The sequence below is a fragment of the Hylobates moloch genome, unplaced genomic scaffold (assembly GCF_009828535.3).
Source record: "Hylobates moloch isolate HMO894 unplaced genomic scaffold, HMol_V3 SCAFFOLD_6, whole genome shotgun sequence".
Classification (NCBI taxonomy): domain Eukaryota; kingdom Metazoa; phylum Chordata; class Mammalia; order Primates; family Hylobatidae; genus Hylobates; species Hylobates moloch.
In genome coordinates this window covers 5,770,203-5,792,421 of record NW_026652281.1, presented here as the reverse complement: position 1 = coordinate 5,792,421, position 22,219 = coordinate 5,770,203, and the positions used below count along the sequence as shown (strand labels likewise).

Here is a 22,219-nt window from a genome sequence, read left to right as displayed (position 1 = left end):
TCCTCAAGAGGCTCACCTGGGGCTCGTTAAAAACCCAGCTTCCGGCGGCTCCAAACCCAGTGACTGGGCAGGGAGGGGTCTGGGAATCCGGATTTTAAACCAGCATTTGCTCCTCCACCTCCCCCACTCCAGGTGATTCTTAGGATCTGCAAGTTCGGGAAACAGCCCAAGCCCTGAGGCGACGCAGCCGCTCCCTGGGCCTTCCATGACCAGTTGGCGCTGTCCCCAGGGGCCCTGGGGTCCCAGGCGAGCTCGCGGGGCGGGGCCGGATGAGCCGGCACCTCCCTGTGCGCAGCCCCGCCCCGGAGGCGGGGCCTCACCTGCCGCGGGCAGGTAGACAGCTACCTGGTAACCGAGTCTGGCCCAGGAGGCTTGGGCGCGCGCAGCCATCCCGGGCCTCGCCGGGGACCGAGGGACGCAGGCAGCGCCTGCGCCCGCTCACCATGGTCGAGGGACGCGTCTCCAAGTTCCTGAAGAAACTCGGCTTCTTGGGCGGGGGCCGCCAGTACCAGGCACTGGAGAAGGACGAGGAGGAAGCCTTGGTGAGTCCGGGCGACCCCGCGCCGGGCGTGCGACCCGACCCCCCATCCCCTCCGTCGTAACCGTCCCCGACCCGAGACCCCGCGTTCGCGCTGCGATCCGCGAACTCGCCCTCCTCCCCTGGCTCTGAAAAGAAGCCGTCCTCACAGCAACCGCGCTCTCATTTGTGCTCTGGCGCGGGGAGCTTAGCATGGAACCCTCCCGTGAACCCATTTTGCGGATGAGAAACTGAGGCCGAGAGTGGTTAAGTGTGTTCCCTAAGTGGCACGGAACTAGGAAGTGACCTACCTGGCTGGGAACTTAACCTAGGTTTCTCTGACTCCAGAGAACTAAAATTCCTGGGTCTCCAGACTTGGGCTGCTTTATGGATTTTTAAAACTTAAATTGGAAAATAAAATTAGAGGGATGCAAAAAACAAAAGATTGCTGAAATGTTGTAGCAATAATAGAAGCAAAGTTGGAGCTGAGGGACCTCCCAGCCTCACTTCCTACTGTCAGATGCTTTTAGAAAGCCACTCAGAGCTATATGCCTGCTTTGCAACCTCCAGGGGACCCTCTGGGATAAAGTAGCAGGGTGCCAGGGCAGGGCGGCTCATGAGGGAACAAAGTGGCAAATCTGTCGAATAAAGCCCCTCTTGTTCCTTGGATTCTTGGAAACCAGGGGTGAAGCCAGGTTTGAGGGTGACCCAACACCCTTCTTTTTAGCTTCGCAAACAGAGCTCCTTGCATGCTTTAAGGTCGGGGGGTACTGAATTTCTGCAGAAGCGTTTCTCTGCATACCAGAGGGTCGTTGTACTTTTTTTTTTTTTTTTTCGTTTACGCTTAAGCAGTAATTCAAAAATAACATTTCTGAACGAGTCTCCTGGGTTGCTAATGAGAAATATGACTTGCCAGTGGCCTTTTGACGAGTGAAAGGAAACTTCAAAGGTAAACTTAACTTTTAATTAAAAAAAGAAATTAGCTGAAAAAATATTTGACTTAAAATTTTATTTTTTTCTCCCAAAGAATACTAATGGTCATAACATTTTGTTTGTGAGATTAAGTATTCGTGCTTTTTTTAAAATAGTGTTTTGTGGTTTTTAAAAATAGTGTTTTATACATCCCTGTTGATGTAAGAATTCTGATGTTAGGGTGGTAGGCCACAGGACCACGTAACTAGCAGTTTTTGAACAGTCTTGATTTTTCTGAAGTGACGTGTTAATAATGATAGGATATAGAGTTCAGTTAATTTGCTGTGATCCGTTTCTCTACTTGTCTGATATGTTCTGCTAAAGGAGTTTGAAGTTTATTTGCCATCACAGGTTGCCTTTCCTACGTTGCCATTCCTGTTTTTTTCCTTTCCATCTTTCGATTTTTGCATCAGGCCAGGTATTTTTCAAACACTTGTGATGTGTAGTTGGTTACCATCAGGTTTCATAGGATGTCCAGGAATGCAGGTGCATGGATGATGTAACCTCAAGGGAGATGCTGGGGAGAGTCTGATCTCTGTGCCAGGTGGATTCATCCCTCCAAAGCTTTGCAGAACAGTTCTCAAAGGTCCGACAGGTGTTCAGCCGGTCTGTCAGTGTGCTCTCCCACCTGGCTGTGGACCGGGGTGCTCTCAGCAGCATCCTGAGGCCCTGGGTGCATGACGATGGGCATTGTGCAGCGCCAGGAGGCAGGTGATACCAGCACTGGCACCACAGGCCAGCTGAGAAAGAAGGCATGCTGTCTCAAGAGGCAGCCTTGTGCAAACCCAGGAAATGACAATGAAGATCGATGGGAAGTGTGAGGAGGGAGGGAGGTGGGGAGGCCGGGAGGCTGGGCGAGGCACTCACTTCCTGCCAAGTTGGCTTAGACCGGAACACCTCCTTTGCTGTCATACTCGTGTCCTCTCATTGGAACTCCTTTCTCCCAGGGTTTGGAAAGGAGGCAATATGTGTTGAGGTGATCACTTCTACAATAGTTGGAATTGTCTTTTTTTTTTTTTTTTTGCGCTATTTCATACTAGTTTATCTAGGGGTTCCATTTTCACTCCTCAGTAGAACCGTCTTTTATGAGCAGTAATTATATGCCACATCCAGGATGCCTGTGGGAGGCCTCTCAGCCCTCCCCTCCCCCAGCCACTTTGACCAGTTACCAGTTCTACTAGTAATTCTTACTGAGAACCTGCTGTGTCTTCTCTTGGGCCTCTTACCTCTAAGGTAAGTTTTACTCTCATCATGTGATCAATGCGGATGTGAGGCTCCTAGTGGGGCCGCGTTCGTTGGCTCAGTGAGCATTTCCTGGCAGCCAGTTTTGCCAGGCACTGAGGATACACATGTGTACAAAACAGAGTTCATAAAGGAGGCCAACGGTCAGCTGAGAAACCAGGAGATGGTTTATTTGAGACCCAGTGGTCTTAGGTGCGCTGGAGAATCAAAGAGTAGAGGACCAGACAGAGGACTGGTCGTTGAGAGGGGGAACTGGAGACGACTCCATGTTAGAAGCACTAGAGACTGGATTTCAGCATTTCCAGGAATGGAAAGAAAGGTGTTTGATCCGGGCGCAGTGGCTCATGCCTGTAATCCCCACACTTTGGAAGACTGAGGCAGGTGGGTCACTTGAACCCCAGAGTTCAAGATCAGCCTGGGCAACATAGCCAGGTGCCATCTCTGCCAAAAATTAGGCGTGGTGGTGTGCACCTGTGGTCCTAGCGACTTGCCAAGCTGAAACAGGAGGACTGCTTGCACCTGGGAGGTCAAGGCTGCAGTGAGCTGGGGTTATGCCACTGTGCTCCAGCCTGGGCAACACAGTGAGACCCTGTCTCAAAACAAAACAACAACAAAAAGGTCTTTGAGAGGCCTCCTTAATTTAGTTACTAGAAAAAGCTTCTCACTGCTGACCTGAATGTTAAGGTAAGGAAGAAATTGGACCAGAAATTCCTGCTTCCCGGGTGACTCAGCGCCGACTCTGGGGGAAGCTGTCTCTGCCCCTCAGGGCTCCCATCTCTAAACTGAGGCAGGTATAGCCCCAGCCCACTGCCTTCCTGGCTGGTGAGCAGATTGATCCTTCTGGGCTCTCCAGGGTGAGGCTTGGATCCAACAGATGCATGTAGTGACCACCCATCCATTCAACTTAGATTCACGAGGGGGCTCCCTCTGTGTGTTAAGTGAGTGCTACCTGCTGGAGTTGGGGCTGATAAGGATGCACAGCTCCCTGCTCTTAGGTATCCCAACTGGGAGGCAGAGACAGGCACTCAGCAACAGGTCACAGTTCACTGTTTAATGCCGATTTGTCAGAGCTGGGAGAAAGACGTGATCTTTAAGATGAACAGGAGTGGCAAAGAGTGAGCTGGATGAAGGGCAGGGGTTGACAGCGAGTTCTAGACAAAAGACGGAGAGGCGTTGGGGTTGGTAGGACGAGCCTGCAGAGGAGGGTCGTACAGAGCCTTGTGGGACCGTGGGCTTTATCCCTGAAGCAGTGGGGGATTGTTGAACGGTTTTAAGTCAGGACATGACAGTCACTCATTTATTCCCAGATGGGCCAAACATTAGAACTGTGATAAAACAGGCACAGTCAGATTTGTGTTTTTAAGAGATTACACTCGGTTACCGGAAAAGAGTATACGCCTGGGAATTCTGAGACTCATGCACACACAACCTTAACCCAAGGCTTGCCCAAACTCACAGATCGTTAGTGTTTCTCAGAATTTAGCAACATGTGGGCATCTTCTTAAACGTACTGCAACCCCACAGTGTTTTTGTTTTGTTTTGTTTTGTTTTGTTTTTTCGAGACGGTGTCTCGCCCTGTCACCCAGGCCGGAGTGCAATGGCACGATCTTGGCTCACTGCAACCTCCGCCTCCCAGATTCTCTTGCCTCAGCTTCCCGAGTAGCTGGGAATACAGGTGCCCGCCACCATGCCCAGCTGATTTTTGTACTTTTAGTAGAGACGGGGTTTCACCATGTTGGCCAGGCTGGTCTCAAACTCCTGACCTCATGATCTGCCCGCCTCAGCCTCCCAAAGTGCTGGGATTACAGGCGTGAGCCACCGCACCCGGCCAGTGTTGTCTTAAACGATTTGTACAAAAGTGTGACTTCAAGTAAGTATAAGCATAAAACTGTAATAAACATAACTGTTTGCTTTATAACTCAACTATAAAATCAAGTTCAATTTAGGCCGGTTGCGGTGACTCACGCCTGTTTTCCCAGCACTTTGGGAGGCTGAGGTGGGCGGATCACTTGAGTTCAGGAGTTCAAGACCAACCTGGCCAATATGGTGAAACCCCTCTCTACTAAAAATACAAAAATTAGCCAGATGTGGTGGCAGGCACCTGTAATCCCAGCTACTGGGGACGCTGAGGCAGGAAAATCCTTTGAACCCAGGAGGCGGAGGTTGCAGTGAGTCGAGATCACGACACTGCACTCCAGCCTGGAAGACAGAGAAAGACTCCCTCTCAAAAAAAAAAAAAAAAAAAAAAAAAATCAGGTCAGATTTATAATAAAATTATAAAGTACAAATAGAACAGCCTTTTTTTGATATATTGGTGATGTGTATTAAAACTCAATCAGGCTGGGCATGGTGGCTCACGCCTGTAATCCCAGCACTTTGGAAAGCTGAGGCAGGCGGATCACCTGAGGTCAGGAGTTCGAGACCAGCCCGGCCAACATGGAGAAACCCCGTCTCTACTAAAAATACAAAAATTAGCTGGGTGTGGTGGTGGGTGCCTGTAACCCCAGCTACTCAGAAGACTGAGGCAGAAGAACCGCTTGAATGCAGGAGGTGGAGGTTGCAGTGAGCCAAGATTGCGCCACTACACTCCAGCCTGACAGAGTGAGACTCCATCTCAACAACAACAACAACAACAACAACAAAAAGAGACTGGAAACCAAAGCCTTTTTTGAATCTCATCTCGAAATGAGATCTCATAACTTCTGCTGTATTCTATTCATTTGATGCAAGTCTAGGTCCAGTCTACACTCAAAGGGAAGGGGTTCCACAGGCCATGGGTACTGGGAGGGAGTGATGGCTGGGGACTGCCTTAAAGGCTGCCCATTGGAATAGTAGAAAGAAACACTTCCTTAAGTGACGTCATTCACGTTAAAAAAAAATCCAGAACGACATCTGACATTTCATCTGCTCACTACTTACTTAGTTTTGTTAGTGTTTTCATTCATCATGAGTTCTGTTCTTTAAACTCTTTTGGACTTTTGATTTTGAAAACACTGATGCTAAGAATGTCTGCTAATGTGTGTATGTACCAAATGACATTTACATTTGTCAGGAATTTGTTTGCTAGTTTAGGATAATCAGACTCAAACTCAAGTCCAACTGCCAGCAAGCAGCCTGCGAATGCCAATTTTAAGGCTGTCATCTGATAACCGTAGAACTGGCTCGTTCACTTGACGATAGTGTTGGGCGTTGTTGAAAGATATTTCTTCATCTGGTATCTATTTGTATTTACTACTACACTTAGTGCTCATTGACTGTGCCAGCTGCTATGTACAAGGGCTGGATTCATGTAAGGCACCTGCTTGTGACGTGACTACACTTCTCAGTATTTAGGTATCTTAGAGTTTTCTCACCGATTCCACAATTGTGCGCTGTGCGATGACTCAATTCTCCTGCTAACCTTTCTCTCTGAGCCATTGAAGCTTTCAGTGTGTGTCAGCCTTCACTGGGATGCTCCAGTGTGTGCTGTGATCATTGTCATGGATGCAAATATGCACACTGGTGTTATGTCACAGTCCTTAGTTGTAAGTTGGCCCCCACTCCGGAAGGTCTGTGTTGATCAGACAGTCATTGAAACACGTATTCAAGGTTAATAAGTTCTCAGAAAACTTGAAGGCTCTTGAGAATACGTCTGAAGATGGCATCCTGGAAACCCTGCCCCCAATCCTAATGTGACAAGCTTTTTTTAATAAGGGTAAAGAATCCTAGAGCCCCAAACTCCTAGGGAGAGGAAACTAGAAGGAACTTCCAGTGTGTTAAATGGTTGCTGCTTGGTGGCCATCATATTAGGGGTGGGGACTGGGAGCTGATGGGGGGGTCCTGTGTTTTTCATTTGTGTGCACACAAGTTGTTTGTAGATTGGGTGTTTCTCCTAAAGCAGAGGCCATCTGGATGAGAACACAGGCAGCTGCTATATCTTCAAGGGTTGACATTCAGCTGCTATTTCTCTTTCAGGGACAAGGAAATACAAGTTATGAAAGACCCAAGAGTTTGGGTTTTATTCCCACCCCACCTAATAATCTACCAAAAAGGAGAGAAAGGGAATTAGCAGAAAGCTTATTCAGGGACTTCAAAAATCATATAGAGTATTTAGATGAAACTGTCCAAGTTAGATGTTGAGAAGGATGGTATTTGCATGGTTGTTTGAGGGTTAATATAGGCACCTGGTAAAAAGGACTTGTCTCATATCAGATACAATGAAAACAAATACTTTAAAACAAGAAATGAGATATTCAAAACATTTAAAAATGCCCATGAGTACAGGTTTGTTTACACATATTCTGGGATATCTAGATAGCAGAATTCTCACAGGCACTGAAACAGATGCTGTAAAGCATATGTAATGACACGGTGGACGGCTATGATTCTATCTAATGTTTTTAACATGAAAAACGTCAAACACGGGCCAGCGCAATGGCTTACGCCTGTAATCCCAGCACTTTGGGAGGCCCAGGTGGGTGGATCACTTGAGGTCAGGAGTTTGAGACCAGCCTGACCAACATGGTGAAACCTCGTCTCTACTAAAAATACAAAATTGGCCGGGCATGGTGGCACGTGCCTGTAATATCGTCTACTTGGGAGGCTGAGGCAGAAGAATCCCTTGAATCGGGGAGGCAAATGTTGTAGTGAGCCAAGATCATGCCACTGCACTCCAGCCTGGGTGACAGAGCAAGAATCTGTGTTAAAAAAAAAAAAAGAAAAAAGAAAAATGTCAAACATACAGAAAAACAGAAGGACTAGACAGCTGTCTGCTCACCCACGTGGATTCCACGATTCTTTTGCCATCTTTGCCCTGCATGATTCATCGTTCAGTGGAAACAGGTGGTTGTAATTTCTTTTGGAAGAAAACAAACTTTTACAATGTGCAGAGAATAAAATCTGGAAAAAGATCATTTTGAGCAGTATTTTTATCTTGGGATGACAAATCTTCTTCTTTGTAATCGTGTGCATTTTCCAAATTTCCAGCCACAAATATGGTTTAATTTTGTAACCAGAAAAAAAGGAGATGTGAAAAATAAAGAAGAAGTTTGAACAAAAGAAGGGGAGAGAAAGGATTGTGGGTTTTTAGGTCTGTGTTGCCTTTCTGGGCTGGGTGGGCGTAGCTGGGTGGGAGTGGTGCTGTAAACAGCATTATTAGGCAGGAATCCAGATCCCCAGGGGTGGCGGTGTATGAGCGGCGCCAGCCCAGCGCTTCGGGTGCCAGTGGGAGAAAGAGGTGGATGGGACGGGGGTCTGTACGTGGCCATTTGGGGGCTCCCACAACCCCTTGGGGCTTCCCAACACAGAGATAAGTAGTTTGGGTCAGCACATTTGAGACTTCCACAGGGGAGTTTGGAACGACCAAGGGCAGGGAGGAAAGGTCTCTGGTTCAAGGAAGGCAGGTGAGGCAATGAGGTTGCCATGAGGGCAGGACTGGCTACAGAATTTGTGGGGCGGACGGCCAATAGCAGGAAGACACTTGCTTCTGTCTTCTATGATCTCTCCCTTGACTGTCCTGGTGAGTTCCACTTGCTATAGATTATTGGTCTCCACCACACAAGGGATTACTACTGGGTGAGTGTAGACCAAGCGTGTTCAACCCAGAGCCCAAGATAGCTTTGAATGTAGCCCGACACAAATTCATCAACTTTCTTAACACATTATGAGATTTTTTTTGCAATTTTTTTTTTAAGCTCATCAGTTATCATTAGTGTTAGTGTATTTTATGTGTGGCCCAAGACAATTCTTCTTCCAGTGTGGCCCAGGGAAGTCAAAAGATTGGACATCCCTTGTGTAGACCCTGCCAGGCGTCCCCCATCGGGGAGGGCAGTCATGGTCACTGGGTGGAGGGGGGAGATGCCAAGCCGCAGGAATACATTGTCCCATGGGGCTAAATTTCCACATACACATTCAGGTCCAATGATTACACATTTCAAGATGGCACCTGTGGAGCATGAAGCCTCAAGCCCAACACCTGTCCTGCATGGGGATCTCTGTGCAATTGCACTGGCCTCATGTCCATGAGGCTGGCCCTGCTGAAGGGTTCTTGTCGGAGAGGAAACATCCAATCGATACCTCCCTTGTGGACTGTCGGCGATTCTTCTGAATTGTCCTGGGGTTAACCTGGATCTGTGGACACTTCAGGGGCTAATAATCCCAGCACCTCTCATCTCTAAGGCATCTCACATGATGGTGATAAGAACACCGGAGACTTAGTAGTGGAAGTCGTGTGCTAAGACTGAGTGAGTAGTGGAAGCCGTGTGCTAAGTCTCAGTGAGTAGTGGAAGCCGTATGCTAAGTCTTAGTAGTGGAGGTTGTGTGCTAAGTCCTAGTAGTAGTGGAAGTCATGTGCTAAGTCTTACCAAGTAGTGGAAGTCATGTGGTAAGCGGGAGCTGGTGGGAGCTTTCAATCCAGATCACCTGTCTTCCCTCTCACTGCCTGGTAAGGTGGAGTGGGCCGGAGAGGCATCTTTGTTGTCAATGAATGTGAATTCCAAAGGTGTCCAGCCAGCTGCCCTTGCTAGAGACTCCACTTCCTCACAGCTCGTGCATTGTCTCAGTTCTGGAGGCCAGAAGTCCAAGAGCAAGGTGCCAGAGGGTTGGTTCCTCCAGAGGCCTCTCTGCTTGGTTTACACATGGTCGCCTTCCCCGTGTCTTCATACGGTTGTCCTCTGTGCATGTCTGCGTCCTAATCTCCTTTTATGTGGACCCCAGTCGTATTGGATAAAGGCCCCACCAATGACATCATTAAGCTGTAATGACCTCTTTAAAGGCCCCATCTCTAAATACAGTCACTTTCTGAGGATACGGGGTGTGGGGTTTAGGGCTTCAGCCCGGGGATGGTCGGGGGATTGCACAACTCAGTCCAACACCAGGTTCTGTGTAGAAATTGACTTGAAAGGTATTTTTTTCTTTGAGGAGCTGTGGGCCACAAGGAGAAAATGTGTAATTGTGTCTTGAGGCTGCAGCCCCTCTCAAATGCTTATCACGTCTGCCGTCTGCCCCAAGTCCTCAGGAGATGCGGGGATGGTGCCCCTCTAGCTGGGCCATATTCCTATGACCTTCCCTAAGACCTCCCTGTGGCTTATTGGAGAGAGGAGAGCTCAGCAGAGGATGTGTTGTTTGGCCCACCTTGAAACTCAAGTGCAGAGACAGGGAAGAGAAGGGCCCAAGATCTGTGATTCCAGAGACCCAGAGGGAAGAGATGACAGGCAGGCACTGCACCTCACTTTCCTAAGCCAAACCAAGGACGCCGACTTGCGGGCTAACTAGAACTGCTTATTTCACCCTCGTGCACTTCTCAGGACCCTCCCTGTCTTTGCCTCTTCAGCTGGACCGAATCTGGGGGCTCTGGGTGTAGGGGAAGGAGTGTTCACCTGAGCAGTCACTCTTAACTAGGAGCCGTTGGTATAGGGCAGACAGGGCCATCCTTGTCGGCCATGTGGATTTAGGCAGATGTAATCTCTCCACATTCCTGTGTCCTGGTGTGAAAGTGGAGGTGTTGGGTGCAAGAATGGAGGGCAGCGCTGGATTCCCTTCTGACTGCTAGGTTCCTCCTCCCCCTGGCTTTTTGTGGAAGCTGTGTTGGGTAACAGATCTAAGCATTCTACAAAGTTCCCCTCATTACGTGTCCCTCAGTGAATGTTAGTAATCAAAAAAGAGTAAGTGAGGGAAGGTGTTTCAAACTTTCTGCACAATACCTTGTTCACAAGATGTTGTTGTTTTTAAGAATCCAGCCCTGCCTTGCTTTGACCTTGGGTCATGTGCTAGGGCGCTGTGTCCATAGAAAGCGCTCAGTGGTGGGGGCAGGACCGACTAGGTGATTGTCAGGCTCAGTGCAAAATGGCCCCCTCCTTGAAAAATGACTAAGAATCTCAAGAAGGCGGCAGCAGAGATTGAGCAGAGTGCAGGCTGCCGTGGACACATGAGGCCATGAACGTGGAGCTGGCCCTGGTCGCGAGGTACCTGGCTGGAGACACCAGTGAGCTCCTGCTATTTGGGGTTCTGTTTTTCAGCCTCTACTCCAGCCACTCCTGTGGCCCTCACCTACTTTTTTTTTTCAACTTTTAAGTTTCGGGGTGCAGGGTACACATGCAGGACGTGCAGGTTTGTTACATAGGTAAACATGTGCCATGCTGATCTACTGCACAGGTCATCCCATCACCCAGGAATTAAGCCCAGCGTCCATTATCACTCCCCTCCCCTCCCTTCCCCTCCCCTCCCTTCCCTTCCCCTCCCCCTCCCCTCCCCTCCCCTCCCCTCCCCTCCCGTCCTCTCTCCTTTCCTTTCCTTTCCTTTCCTGATAGGGTCTTACTCTCCCATCCAGGCTGGAGTGCAGTGGTGCAATCGTGGCTCACTGCAGTCTCAATCTTCCTGGGCTGAAGTGATCCTCCCACCTCCCGAATAACTGGGAATACAAGCACACAACCATGCCTGGCTGATTTTTGAACAGATGGGGTTTTGCTAAGTTGCCTAGGCTGGTCTTGAAGTCTTGGGCTCGAGAGATCTGTCCATCGCAGTCTCCCAAAGTGTTGGGATTACAGGCGTGAGCCACTATGCCTGGCTGATTCTTTCTTTTGATGACATGTCCTCCAAGTGTGGGCTGGGGACCAATAGCGTGAGCATCACCTGGGAGCTTGCCAGAAATGCAGAATCTCAGGTTCCACCCTGGAACTACAGAATCAGAAACTCTGGGCTGGGTCCCAGCAATCTGAGACTCAGCAAGCCCCGCCGGGGTGTTCTGAGGCTCCCTGGAGTCTGAGCACTGCTGCTCTGGATGATTAGCTTCTCTGTGTGTCTCAGATCCATCCTCCTGTTTGCAGGCCCCTTGCAGATACTAGAGACAAAAGAGTGAGCAAAGCGCTGATCCTCCTGGGTGGGGCTCATGTTCTGGTGGGGAAGGAAGATGTCTATCAAATAATTCCTCCAGTGAGTACATAATTACACACTGAGATAAGCCCCAGGAAGGAAAGCAGAGCATGTAAGAAAGAAGGTAGGCGTGGCCTGGGTGCGGGGGTTGGGTGGGAATGCTACTGTGAAAGTCCAGTGCCATCTGGGAAGACTTCCTGGAGGAGGTGGCAGGAAGTCAGAGAACTAAGCCTTGCATTTGGGCTACACGTGCTCCTGCATTTATATTTTTTATTTTTTATATCAGCCACATTTGGCGCATCCTGGAACCTACAGCCTGACCTGCAGTAGATTTCAGGAAAGATAGCTGGCCCCCCTCCCCTGTGATCTGGGAGGTGCCAGTTCCCCAGGGAAAGTCTATAAATAGCCACTGTCCTTCAGCAACACCTATCTCACCAGGCCTTCTCCTCCTTCTACCCCCTCCCCTAGATATCAGCATATTGAAATTTGAGTGACAGTTTTGCCTTCACTTATTACTGAATTCTGCTAATAGTAGTTGCTGTTTATCTACTATCTTGTGCGAACCAGGAATTGTATGTTTTTTCTTTCCCTTTTTCCTTCCTTGTTTTCCTCTCTAAACTTGTCTTAATTTTTTTTCATAAACCATAAATAAAAATTGGCACAATTTAAAATTCCTCCTTCACTCCCCCACTTTATGGATCCTTATTTTCCCCCTTGACTTGGGGCTGGGGGAGGCGGAGGGAGGAAGGTCCTGTTTGTTTCTGATCAGTTTGCAGTAATCAGGTCACTGTTTGTTTGGGTGTTCTTGGCCCCTTTTCTGTGCAAGTCTAGAGAGGCTGCAGGATTGTGGTTAAGAGCACGGAAGTCTACAGCCCAGGCTGCCTGGATGCAAATTCTAGTTCTGCCACTTGCCAGCTGGGAGACCTTGGGCAAACTTAATTTTTCCCTGCCTCTGTTTGTTCTTCTGTACAATGGGGTAGTAACTAACTGTACATACATCAGCGGGTCTGTTGTGGAATGGAGTCATTTAATACGCATCAGGCAGGTAGGGTAGCACCTGATCATGCTGATTTTTATTAGCAATAATTATTTAATTTTAAGTAATTATTATTATACAACTACAGGCTGGGCGTGGTGGCTCACACCTGTAATCCCAACACTTTGAGAGGCCGAGGCGGGCAGATTATGAGGTCAGGAGTTTGAGATCAGCCCAGCCAACGTAGTGAAACCCCATCTGTACTAAAAATACAAAAACTAGCCGCGTGTGGTGGCATGTGCATGTAATCCCAGCTACTCAGGAGGCTGAGGCAGGAGAATTGCTTGAACCTGGGAAGCGGAGGTTGCACTGAGCCAAGATCATGCCACTGCACTCCAGCCTGGACGACAGACAAAACTGTCTTGAAAAAAAGAAAAAATCACTAAAAAAAAAATTATACAACTACATAAGTGTCTTTTCCCTCATTGATTCACGCTGGGCACACTATTCTGCCCACTCCACGCTCCCATATTCCTACAGCATATGTGGGTCAACACATCTTCAATGGCGGTGTAGGCATTTGTATTTAACCTGTATCCTGCCGACAGTTAGTTGGTTTCCTTTTTTGATTTTTAGAACAATGTTATAATGAACATCTATGGATATACCATATTGTTTTGAATCCTTACAAAAATCCCTGTAGAAATCTGAGGCTTAGAAAATGAAGTAACTTGCCCAGGGTCACACAGCTGTTCATGGAATGGGGCCCAGGGCTGCCCGAATTCTGAGCTCAAGTCCCCTGGACTCCTTGTCAGTGTTAGGAATATCTCTGCTTCAAATGCATTCTTTTTTTTTAAAGTTCTGGGATACATGTGCAGAACGTACAGATTTGTTACATAGGTATACACATGCCATGGTGGTTTGCTGCACCCATCAACCTGTCATCTACATTAGTTATTTCTCCTAATGCTATCCCTCCCCTAGCCCCACACTCCCTGACAGGCCCCAGTGTGATGTTCCCCTCCCTGCGTCCATGTGTTCTCATTGTTCAACTCCCACTTATAAATGAGAACATGCGGTGTTTGGTTTTCTGTTCCTGTGTTAGTTTGCTGAGAATGATCGTTTCCAGCTTCATCCATGTCCCTGCAAAGGACATGAACTCATCCTTTTTTATGGCTGCATAGTATTCCATGGTGGACATGTGTCACATTTTCTTTATCCAGTCTATCATTGATGGGTTTCAAATGCATTTTTCACAGAAACCTCCCCACCGCGTTTTAAGAACAGTTGGATTGACTTGACTCATGCCTCCCAATCCCCTCCCTTTTGCCATCGCGTCAGTCCTGGGGCAGGATGGGCACCCAGGTCCCTCCTGGCATGGGGGCTGATCTGTTTAGCTCAACACCATTGCAGCCAGGGCTCAAAGGCTGACCATAGGAATGGCCAAGCCATGGCCAGATGTGGTGGCTCATGCCTGTAATCCCAGCACTTTGGGAGGCTAAGGTAAGAGGATCACTTGAGGTCAAAATTTGAGACCAGCCTGGCCAACATGGCGAAACCCCGTCTCTACTAAAAATGGGAAACATTTAGCCAGGCATGGTGGCAGGCGCCTGTAGTCCCAGCTACTTGGGAGGCTGAGGCACCAGAATTGCTTGAAACCAGGAGGCAGAGGTTGCAGTGAGCTGAGATCTTTTCACTGCATTCCAGCCTGGGCGACAGAGCAAGACTCCATTTCAAAAAAAAAAAAGAAAGAAAGAAATGGCCAAGCCAGGAGGAAGAGCTGCCTCTCTTCCTGGGCCATCCAGGCAAAAGCAGCCTCAGGAGAGACAGGCAAGAGTCTACAGCTGGAGACAGAGGTGTGCCTCCTCTCCCAGGGACATGCTGGGATCCAGCACTGGGCCTGCCCTGAAGCAAAGCTAGAGGATTCCTGGGAACCACTGTCCTTGTCATCTTGGGCACAGCTCAGTGGGCTACTGCTTTCTGCTGCTCAGGCCACAAGCAGATCCACTAGGAACCAGTCTCACTGTCCTGAAACTGAGTGTGAATCAGTGCCAGGGAGGCCCGGGTGTGTGTCTGGAGGCAGAGAGGTAGGCTGGCAGGAAGGCCTGCATCAAACCCTCACTCTACCCCAGGTGTGTGTCTGGAGGCAGAGAGGTAGGCTGGCAGGAAGGCCTGCATCAAACCCTCACTCTACCCCAGGTGTGTGTCTGGAGGCAGAGAGGTAGGCTGGCAGGAAAGCCTGCATCAAACCCTCACTCTACACTCACCTGCCGTGACCTTGGGCAAAGCTCTCAAATCCAGGGCTTTGGTTTGCCCATCCAACAAAATGGGCACAGCACCTGCCAACTTGAACTTTTGGTCAGATAAAGGAGTGAAGGTGCGCGTGATGACAAGCAGCCATGTCTGGTCCATAGTACGTGCTCAGCCAATGTGGGTTGAACTCGAATATAGGAATGAACCTGTTTCTTCCCAGCCATACCATTATTCTGGAATCATTTCTTCACTTATTGTCTGGAAATAATTTCAAATGGACAGAAAAGTTGTAAGAAGATGATAGCATAAACACATTTGCACATCCTTCCTCCAGGGTCTCTCAGCATCGTTAGTACATTCCTACACTGGCTGTATTGTCCTCAGCCTCACCGCCCCCACTTAGGCATAAATTGCAGACATGATGCTCTGTTATTTCTGAATACGTCTGTGTGTGTGTGTGTGTGTGTGTGTGTGTGTGTGTGTGTGTGTGTGTGGTGTGTGTGTGTGTGTGTGTGTGTGTGTGTGTGTGTGTGTGTGTGTGCGCGCGCGCGCTGGGGGTGGGGGTGCTGGGGTTTTTTTTTTTTGAGACAGCGTCTTTCTCTGGTCATCCAGCTGAGAGCAGTAGCACAATCTCAGCTCACTGCAGCCTCCAACTCTCAGGCTCAAGCGATTCTCCAACCTCAGCCTCCCCAGTAGCTGGGACTACAGGCATGTGCCACCACGCCCAGCTAATTTTTGTATTTTTGTAGAGACTGGATTTCACCATGTTGCCCAGGCTGGTCTCAAACTCCTGAGCTCAAGCAATCCTCCCACCTCAGCCTCCCAAAGTGTTGGGATTATAGGTGTCAGCCACTGTGCCCAGTCTATTTTCTTTAAGTGACAATCTTCATTAATCACAACAGAGTTCAAAAATCAGGAAATGAACATCTATGCAACATGACAATCCAGTCCACAGGTTCCAATCAGCATTGTCCCTGTAACAGGGAAAGGATATGGCTCTTAGTTGCCATGTCCCCCTGGTCTCCTGTGTGGAATACTCCTGTGGATTTTCCTTGTCTTTTGTATTCTGGACCTTTTTAGAGATTCCAGGTTCAGATTCCAGGCTCGGGGACATCATAGGATGTCCCTTGATTTGAGTTTGTCTAATGTTTCCTTGGGATTTGGCTCAGGTTACGCACTTCTGGAGAAAGCCTTGTGGCCTGATACTGTGTCCTCCTTAGTACATGGTATTGAGAGGCCCACCCAGCTATTTGTCTCGTTACTGGTGGGGGTAACTTTTGCCCCTTGGTTAAGACAGCGTCTGCCAGGTTTCCCTTAATTAAAGCTATTATTTTCTCCTTTTTAATGATTAAGTATTTTACGAAGAGACATGTTGAGACTGTGTCAGTATCTGATTCTCATTTTCACTCATTAAGTTTGGCATGCATGGACAATGCTTGGCTGAATGGATTACTATCACACTGTTTGCTGAATGGTGATTTTCTAATTCCATCTACATTAGTCCCTTCTCACACTGCTATAAAGAAATACCTGAAGCCAAACATGGTGGCTCATGCCTGTAATCCCAGCACTTTGGAAGGCCAAGGCAGGTGGATCACTTGAGGTCAGAAGTTCAAGAGCAGCCTGGCCAACATGGTGAAACCTGGTCTCTACTAAAAATACAAAATTAGCCAGGCTTGGTGATGCATGCCTGTAATCCCAGCTACCTGGGAGGCTGAGGCAGGAGTATAGTTTGAACCCAGGAGGCAGAGGTTGCAGTGAACTAAGATTGTACCACTGCACTCCAGCCTAGGTGACAGAGTGAGAGTCTTTCTCAAAAAACGCACACATGAAAAGAAGAAATACCTGAGACTGAGTGATTTATTGGGATAAGAGGTTTGCTGGGCTCACGGTTCTGCAGGCTGTACAGGAAGCACAGTGGCTTCTTCTGGGAAGACCTCAGGAAGTTTCCAATCATGGTGGGAGGCAAAGGAGCAGCGAAGTGTGTTACATGGTGGAAACAGGAGCAAGGGAGAGAGCAGGGGGAGGTGTCCCATGCTTTTAAATGACCAGATCTCCTGAGAACTCACTCACAATCATGAGGACAATACTAAGGGGATAGTGCTAAACCATTCATGAGATATCTGCCCCCATGATCCAGTCACTTCCCACTAGGCCCACCTCCAGCATTAGAGATTACAATTGGACATGAGATGTCAGGGGGAACACGGATCCAAACAATATCACCACCATCATCATCATTCTCCCTCATTTACAGTCTTCTATAAGGAAGAGCTTTCTCTTCTCCCTGTTGACTTGGTCATTTATTCATTGATATCAGTAGGAATGCAAGGACTCTGTATTAGTCCATTCTCATGCTGCTATGAAGAAATATCCAAGACTGAGTAATTTATAAAGAAAAGAGGTTTCATTGACTCACGTTTCCACATGTCTGGGAAGGCCTCAGGAAACTTACAGTCATGGCGGAAGGCACCTCTGCACAGAGCAGCAGGAGAGAGAATGAATGCTGAGCAAAGGGGGAAGCCCCATATGAAACCATCAGATCTTGTGGGAACCCACTCACTCTCAAGAGCATGAGGAAACTGCTCCCACCATCTAATCACCTCCCATGAGGTCCCTTCCCCAACATGTGGAGATGACAATTCAGATTACAATTCAAAATGAGATTTGGGTGGGGACACAGAGCCAGGCCATATCAAAGTCCTAGTTGATTAAATATGTTATGATTTGTTACTATCAATATTTATTTTGATGCTTGGTTGCCTTAATTTGGCCAATGGGAACCTCTTCAAGGTGGCTGCCATGTCCTCTTGACATTTTTTCCATTATCCTTTGAGCACTTCCCTTTCTGGCACAATGAGAAACTTCAGCTTCATTTTGTACTTTCTGTACCTTGGCCCTGGAAAAAGCCATTTCTCCCAGGATCCTTGGCTCTTTTTACCGGAAGAATTATATTTAGAAAGCAAGATCTGGTAGTCTGTGCTCATCTTTACTGGGTGCCATGGCTCCTGGGCCCTCTCAGTGGAGGGGGTGTAAGTGTGCGTATGTTGTGAGATCTATATTTAGTTTTATATCTGTCTGTTTCTATATCTCCATATATTCCAGCCCAATAAATACCACAGGGTCTGTGCCAGCTCTTTGTATATTTTTAACTCTTTTCACTAACAGTAAGAACACCGGCTACCATTACCATTAGTATATTTCCTTATTGCACAATTTCCCTGTATGTAACCCATCTCCTCACCTTGCCAACAATTGCATTGGCCACCACTCTGCCCAGCCGTCTCCTCTTGGCCTGAATGCACTGGCCACCCTTGAGCAAGGTTCATACTCCAAGTATCTCACTTTGTCCTGTTGCTAGCTCCTTGCTCACTGGTGTCACACTACCACTGCGTATGCACAACAGACGCACACAGGTACTACCTAGAAAGAACTTCAGGGGCTGGAAAACATCTCTGAAGACCCTCTTGACCTGAGGCTGAAATTTCAGAAGCCCTTCCTCACATCAATGCTAGCAGCGAGGTATCATCATTCCCATCTTAAAGAGGAGGAAACTGTGATTCAGAAAGGTCCAGGGGCTTGCTGAGGGTCACACAGCGTAGGTGGGGGGAGCCAGACTAGGCCGAGTCTGGGCCTGGTGTTGCCTCCTCTACCCTGTGGCTGCATTTAGGGTTTTTGTTTGTTTGTTTTTTGTCTCTAACATTAAAAAATAGGCAGGCCTTTCTGAGTTCTCTTGCAATGTTCCTCCCCATTTTCCCACATGGTGTTAAGCTTGATTGTCGCCACTCACCTGCCCAGCACCTGTGGGCAGTGGGGTTGGGGGTGCAGATCTGAGGGAAAGATAACCCCAGATTAAGTTCCACTTCTGAGCACATTTGGGCACTCGTATCTCCTGGAAGGCTTGCATGTGAATGGTCACAGCAGTGTCCTATATAAAAGCCCAAACTGGGCCGGGCGCAGTGGCTCGTGCCTGTAATCCCAGCACTTTGGGAGGCTGAGGCAGGTGGATCACTTGAGGTCAGGAGTTCAAGACCAGCCTGGCCAACATGGTGAAACCCTGTCTCTACTAAAAATACAAAAATTAGCTGCGCATGGTGGCAGGTACCTATAACTCCAGCTACTCGGGAGACTGAGGCAGGAGAATGGCTCGAACCCGGGAGGCAGAGGTTGCAGTGAGCCAAGATCATGCCACTGCACTGCAGCCTGGGTGAAAGAGTGAGACTCTGTCTCAAAAAAATAAAAAAAGAAAGAAAAGAAAAACTAGTATCAACTTTTGAACACATCAGTCAGAGTCCTCTATAGAACTTGCTGGAACACAGACTGTCCGCCCACCCCTAGGGCTTCTGAGGTAGTAGGCCCAGGATAGGGCCTGAGTATCTGCATTTCTAACAATTTCCAGGTGACGCTGGCCTGAGGCCCATACTCTGAGAATCCTGGGCTAAGATAAAACTAGAGAATACCCAGATCTGTGCCTTGGGAGAGAACGGTAGAGGAGCCTTGGAAAGAAGGAAGCATCTGCCTGAGTGTGGCTTATTTGGGTGTGTGTCTCCAGTGTCACCTTTGTCAGGAAGCCCACTGGATTGTTGAGTTCTTGTGTCATTGTGACGCTTGCATTGAATCTCTCCAAAGGCATCGGTCCCAATAATTACATGCCCTATATTGTGAAATTCTTTTTTTTTTTTTTTTTTGAGACGGAGTCTCGCTCTGTCGCCCAGGCTGGAGTGCAGTGGCGCGCTCTCGGCTCACTGCAAGCTCCGCCTCCCGGGTTCACGACATTCTCCTGCCTCAGCCTCTCCCAGTAGCTGGGACTACAGGCGCCCGCCACTACGCCCGGCTAATTTTTTTTTGTATTTTTAGTAGAGACAGGGTTTCACCATGGTCTCGATCTCCTGACCTCGTGATCCGCCCGCCTCGGCCTCCCAAAGTGCTGGGAATACAAGCGTGAGCCACCGCGCCCGGCCTTGTTTTTGTTTTTTGAGATGGAGTCTCGCTCTGTTGCCGGGTTAGAGTGCAGTGGTGCAATCTTGGCTGATTGCTACCTCCGCCTCCTAGGTTCAAGCGATTCTCCTGCCTCAGCCTCCTCAGTAGCTGGGGCTACAGGTGGGCGCCACCAGGCTCGGCTAATTTTTGTATTTTTAGTAGAGATGGGTTTCACCATGTTAGCCAGGATGGTCTCGATTTCTTGACCTCGTGATCCGCCCAAAGTGCTCAGATTACAGGCATGAGCCACCGCGCCCGGCCTATATTGTGAAATTCTTGAAGGATTGCGGCTGGAGGATTCGCTAGGCCAGGGGCTCGCTCTGCCTCTTCTCTTTCTCTGAAATCCCCAGGGGCCAAGTGCTTTCCACAGCCTAAGGCATCTGGGATTCCCACATGAGCCGTTTTCTTGTTCTTCTCAGCACCTTCGCGCCTGTTCTTCCCTCAGCCCAGAAGACACCCTCATTCCAGTACCTCTCTCAACCGCTTTCTCACAATTCCTGGGTGCCTTTCTAGATCCCCCGCGATCTGCCCTGGGGCCTGCCCATCTCCTTCGTGGTTAGCTGCACCCCAGCAGGGCACCACCACGCGAGTTTTGAGCATCTCTCGCCTTGTTCATGCCTCTGGTGTCGTCAGATTTACGCAGGACACACAGTCGTGGTTGAATTTCAAACAGTAATTTAAGTGCACGCACGTCCCATGTGGTACTCGTGTGTGTGTGTATACTGGAAAATCATCTGGTATTTATCTAGAGTGCAAAGGTAACTGGCATCTGTATTTTCGTTTCTTAAACGTAGCAGCCCTCTTCAGGCCCCTTGGTGTCCTCTAAGGACAAGGACTCCTGCTGTCCCCACCTCTTGTAACTGCTGTCACCCTAAGGCCCTCAGTGCTCCCTGGTGCTAGGCACTGTGCTGGGAACTTCACTCTCACTGTTTCCTTCTTTTTTTTTTTTTTTTTTTTTTTGAGATGGAGTTTAGCTCTGTCTCCCAGGCTGGAGTACAGTGGCGCTATCTCAGCTCACTTCAACCTCTGCCTCCTGGGTTCAAGCAATTCTCCTGCCTCAGCCTCCCGGGTAGCTGGCACTACAGGCATGTGCTATCACGTTTGACTAACTTTTTTTGTATTTTTAGTAGAGACAGAGTTTCACCATGTTGGCCAGGCCGGTCTCGAACTCCTGACCTCAAATGATCCACCCACCTCGGCCTCCCAAAGTGCTGGGATTACAGGCCTGAGCCACCGTGCCTAGTCTCACTTTCCTTTATCCCACGGCAGCCCTGCGGACCCCGGCTGTTATACCCTTAGCCCCCCACATTCCAGGGGAGGAAACTGAGGCACGGGCTAGGCTTTGGTCAAATATGTTGAAGAAACGCATGTCTGCATCAGCCCTCTAACAGGGAAGATCATTAGGGTCTAATGCAGTCCAAGTTCGCAATGAACCGAATCCGAGGGCTGGACGGGAGGGCGCCACAACGGGGCTGGGCTGAGGGAGGCTGTTCGCCCGGAGGTGCCGCTGGCTCCCTTGCTCTGGAGTGAGCTCACAGCTCCAACTCACCTTTCAGCAAGGGCCATATGTGCACTTCGTGGTCCCCTCGGGAGCCTCTGGTAGATTAAACATGAGTCCTGAGCTGCGCTTGTTTGGTGCAGCTTCTCTCAGAAGCGTTTCTCTTCTAGGCCGTTTGCTTAGGGCTAGGGAGGCTCCACTCACCATCGCCCGTGTGGGTCTATCTGCAGCAGGCAAATAACATCTTGGGGGTTCCAAAGGAGGCACAGACACAGAAGATGGATGTGAAGTAGGCAGGACCATGACGTCCATAGAGATGGAAAGCAGATGAGTCGTTCCAGGAGCTGGAAAGGGCGCGGGGAGCGCCTGCTTCCTGGGCACGGGATTTCCTCTGGCGGGCGGTGAAAGTGTTTGGCGATGAGTTCCACGTGGCGCTTGCACAACATTGCGAACGTACTAGATGCACTGAACTGTATGCTCTGAAACAGTTAATTTTTTGTTATGTGGATTTCATCTTATAAAAAAACTTTAAAAAAGAGAAGGGGCCGGGGGTGGTGGCTTACGCCTGTAATCCCAGTACTTTGGGAGGCCAAGGTGGGTGGATCACTTGAGGTCAGGAGTTTGACAGCAGCCCGGCCAAGATGTTCAAACCCCGTCTCTACTAAAAATACAAAAATTAGCCGGGCGTGGTGGTGGGCACCTGTAATCCCGGCTACTCGGGTGGCTGAGGCAGGAGAATGGCTTGAGCCCAAGAGGCAGAGGTTGCAGTGAGCCAAGATCCCACCACTGCTGTCCAGCCTGCGTGACAGAGTAAGACTCAGTCTGAAAAAAAAAAAAAGAAAAGAAAAGAAAAAAAGAAGGGAAGCTTTGGTTCTGCCCAAATCAGTTGTGATGGAGAGGGGGAGAATTAGGGACACTCTCTGACCTTTACCAG

At 48.9% G+C, this 22,219-nt stretch overlaps 1 protein-coding gene across 2 annotated transcripts in view; it reads left to right on the top strand.

Moving 5' to 3' along the window:
* The first annotated feature begins 365 nt into the window (after positions 1–365).
* ATP2C2 (ATPase secretory pathway Ca2+ transporting 2) overlaps positions 366–22,219 on the top strand; it is an 88,240-nt gene continuing 66,386 nt past the window's right edge. For both annotated transcript variants that reach the window (XM_032156305.3, XM_032156304.2), the window contains exon 1: positions 366–542. In XM_032156305.3, coding sequence (XP_032012196.1) covers positions 444–542 — 99 coding nt within the window. In that variant the 5' untranslated portion in view covers positions 366–443. The remainder of the gene's footprint in view (positions 543–22,219) is intronic.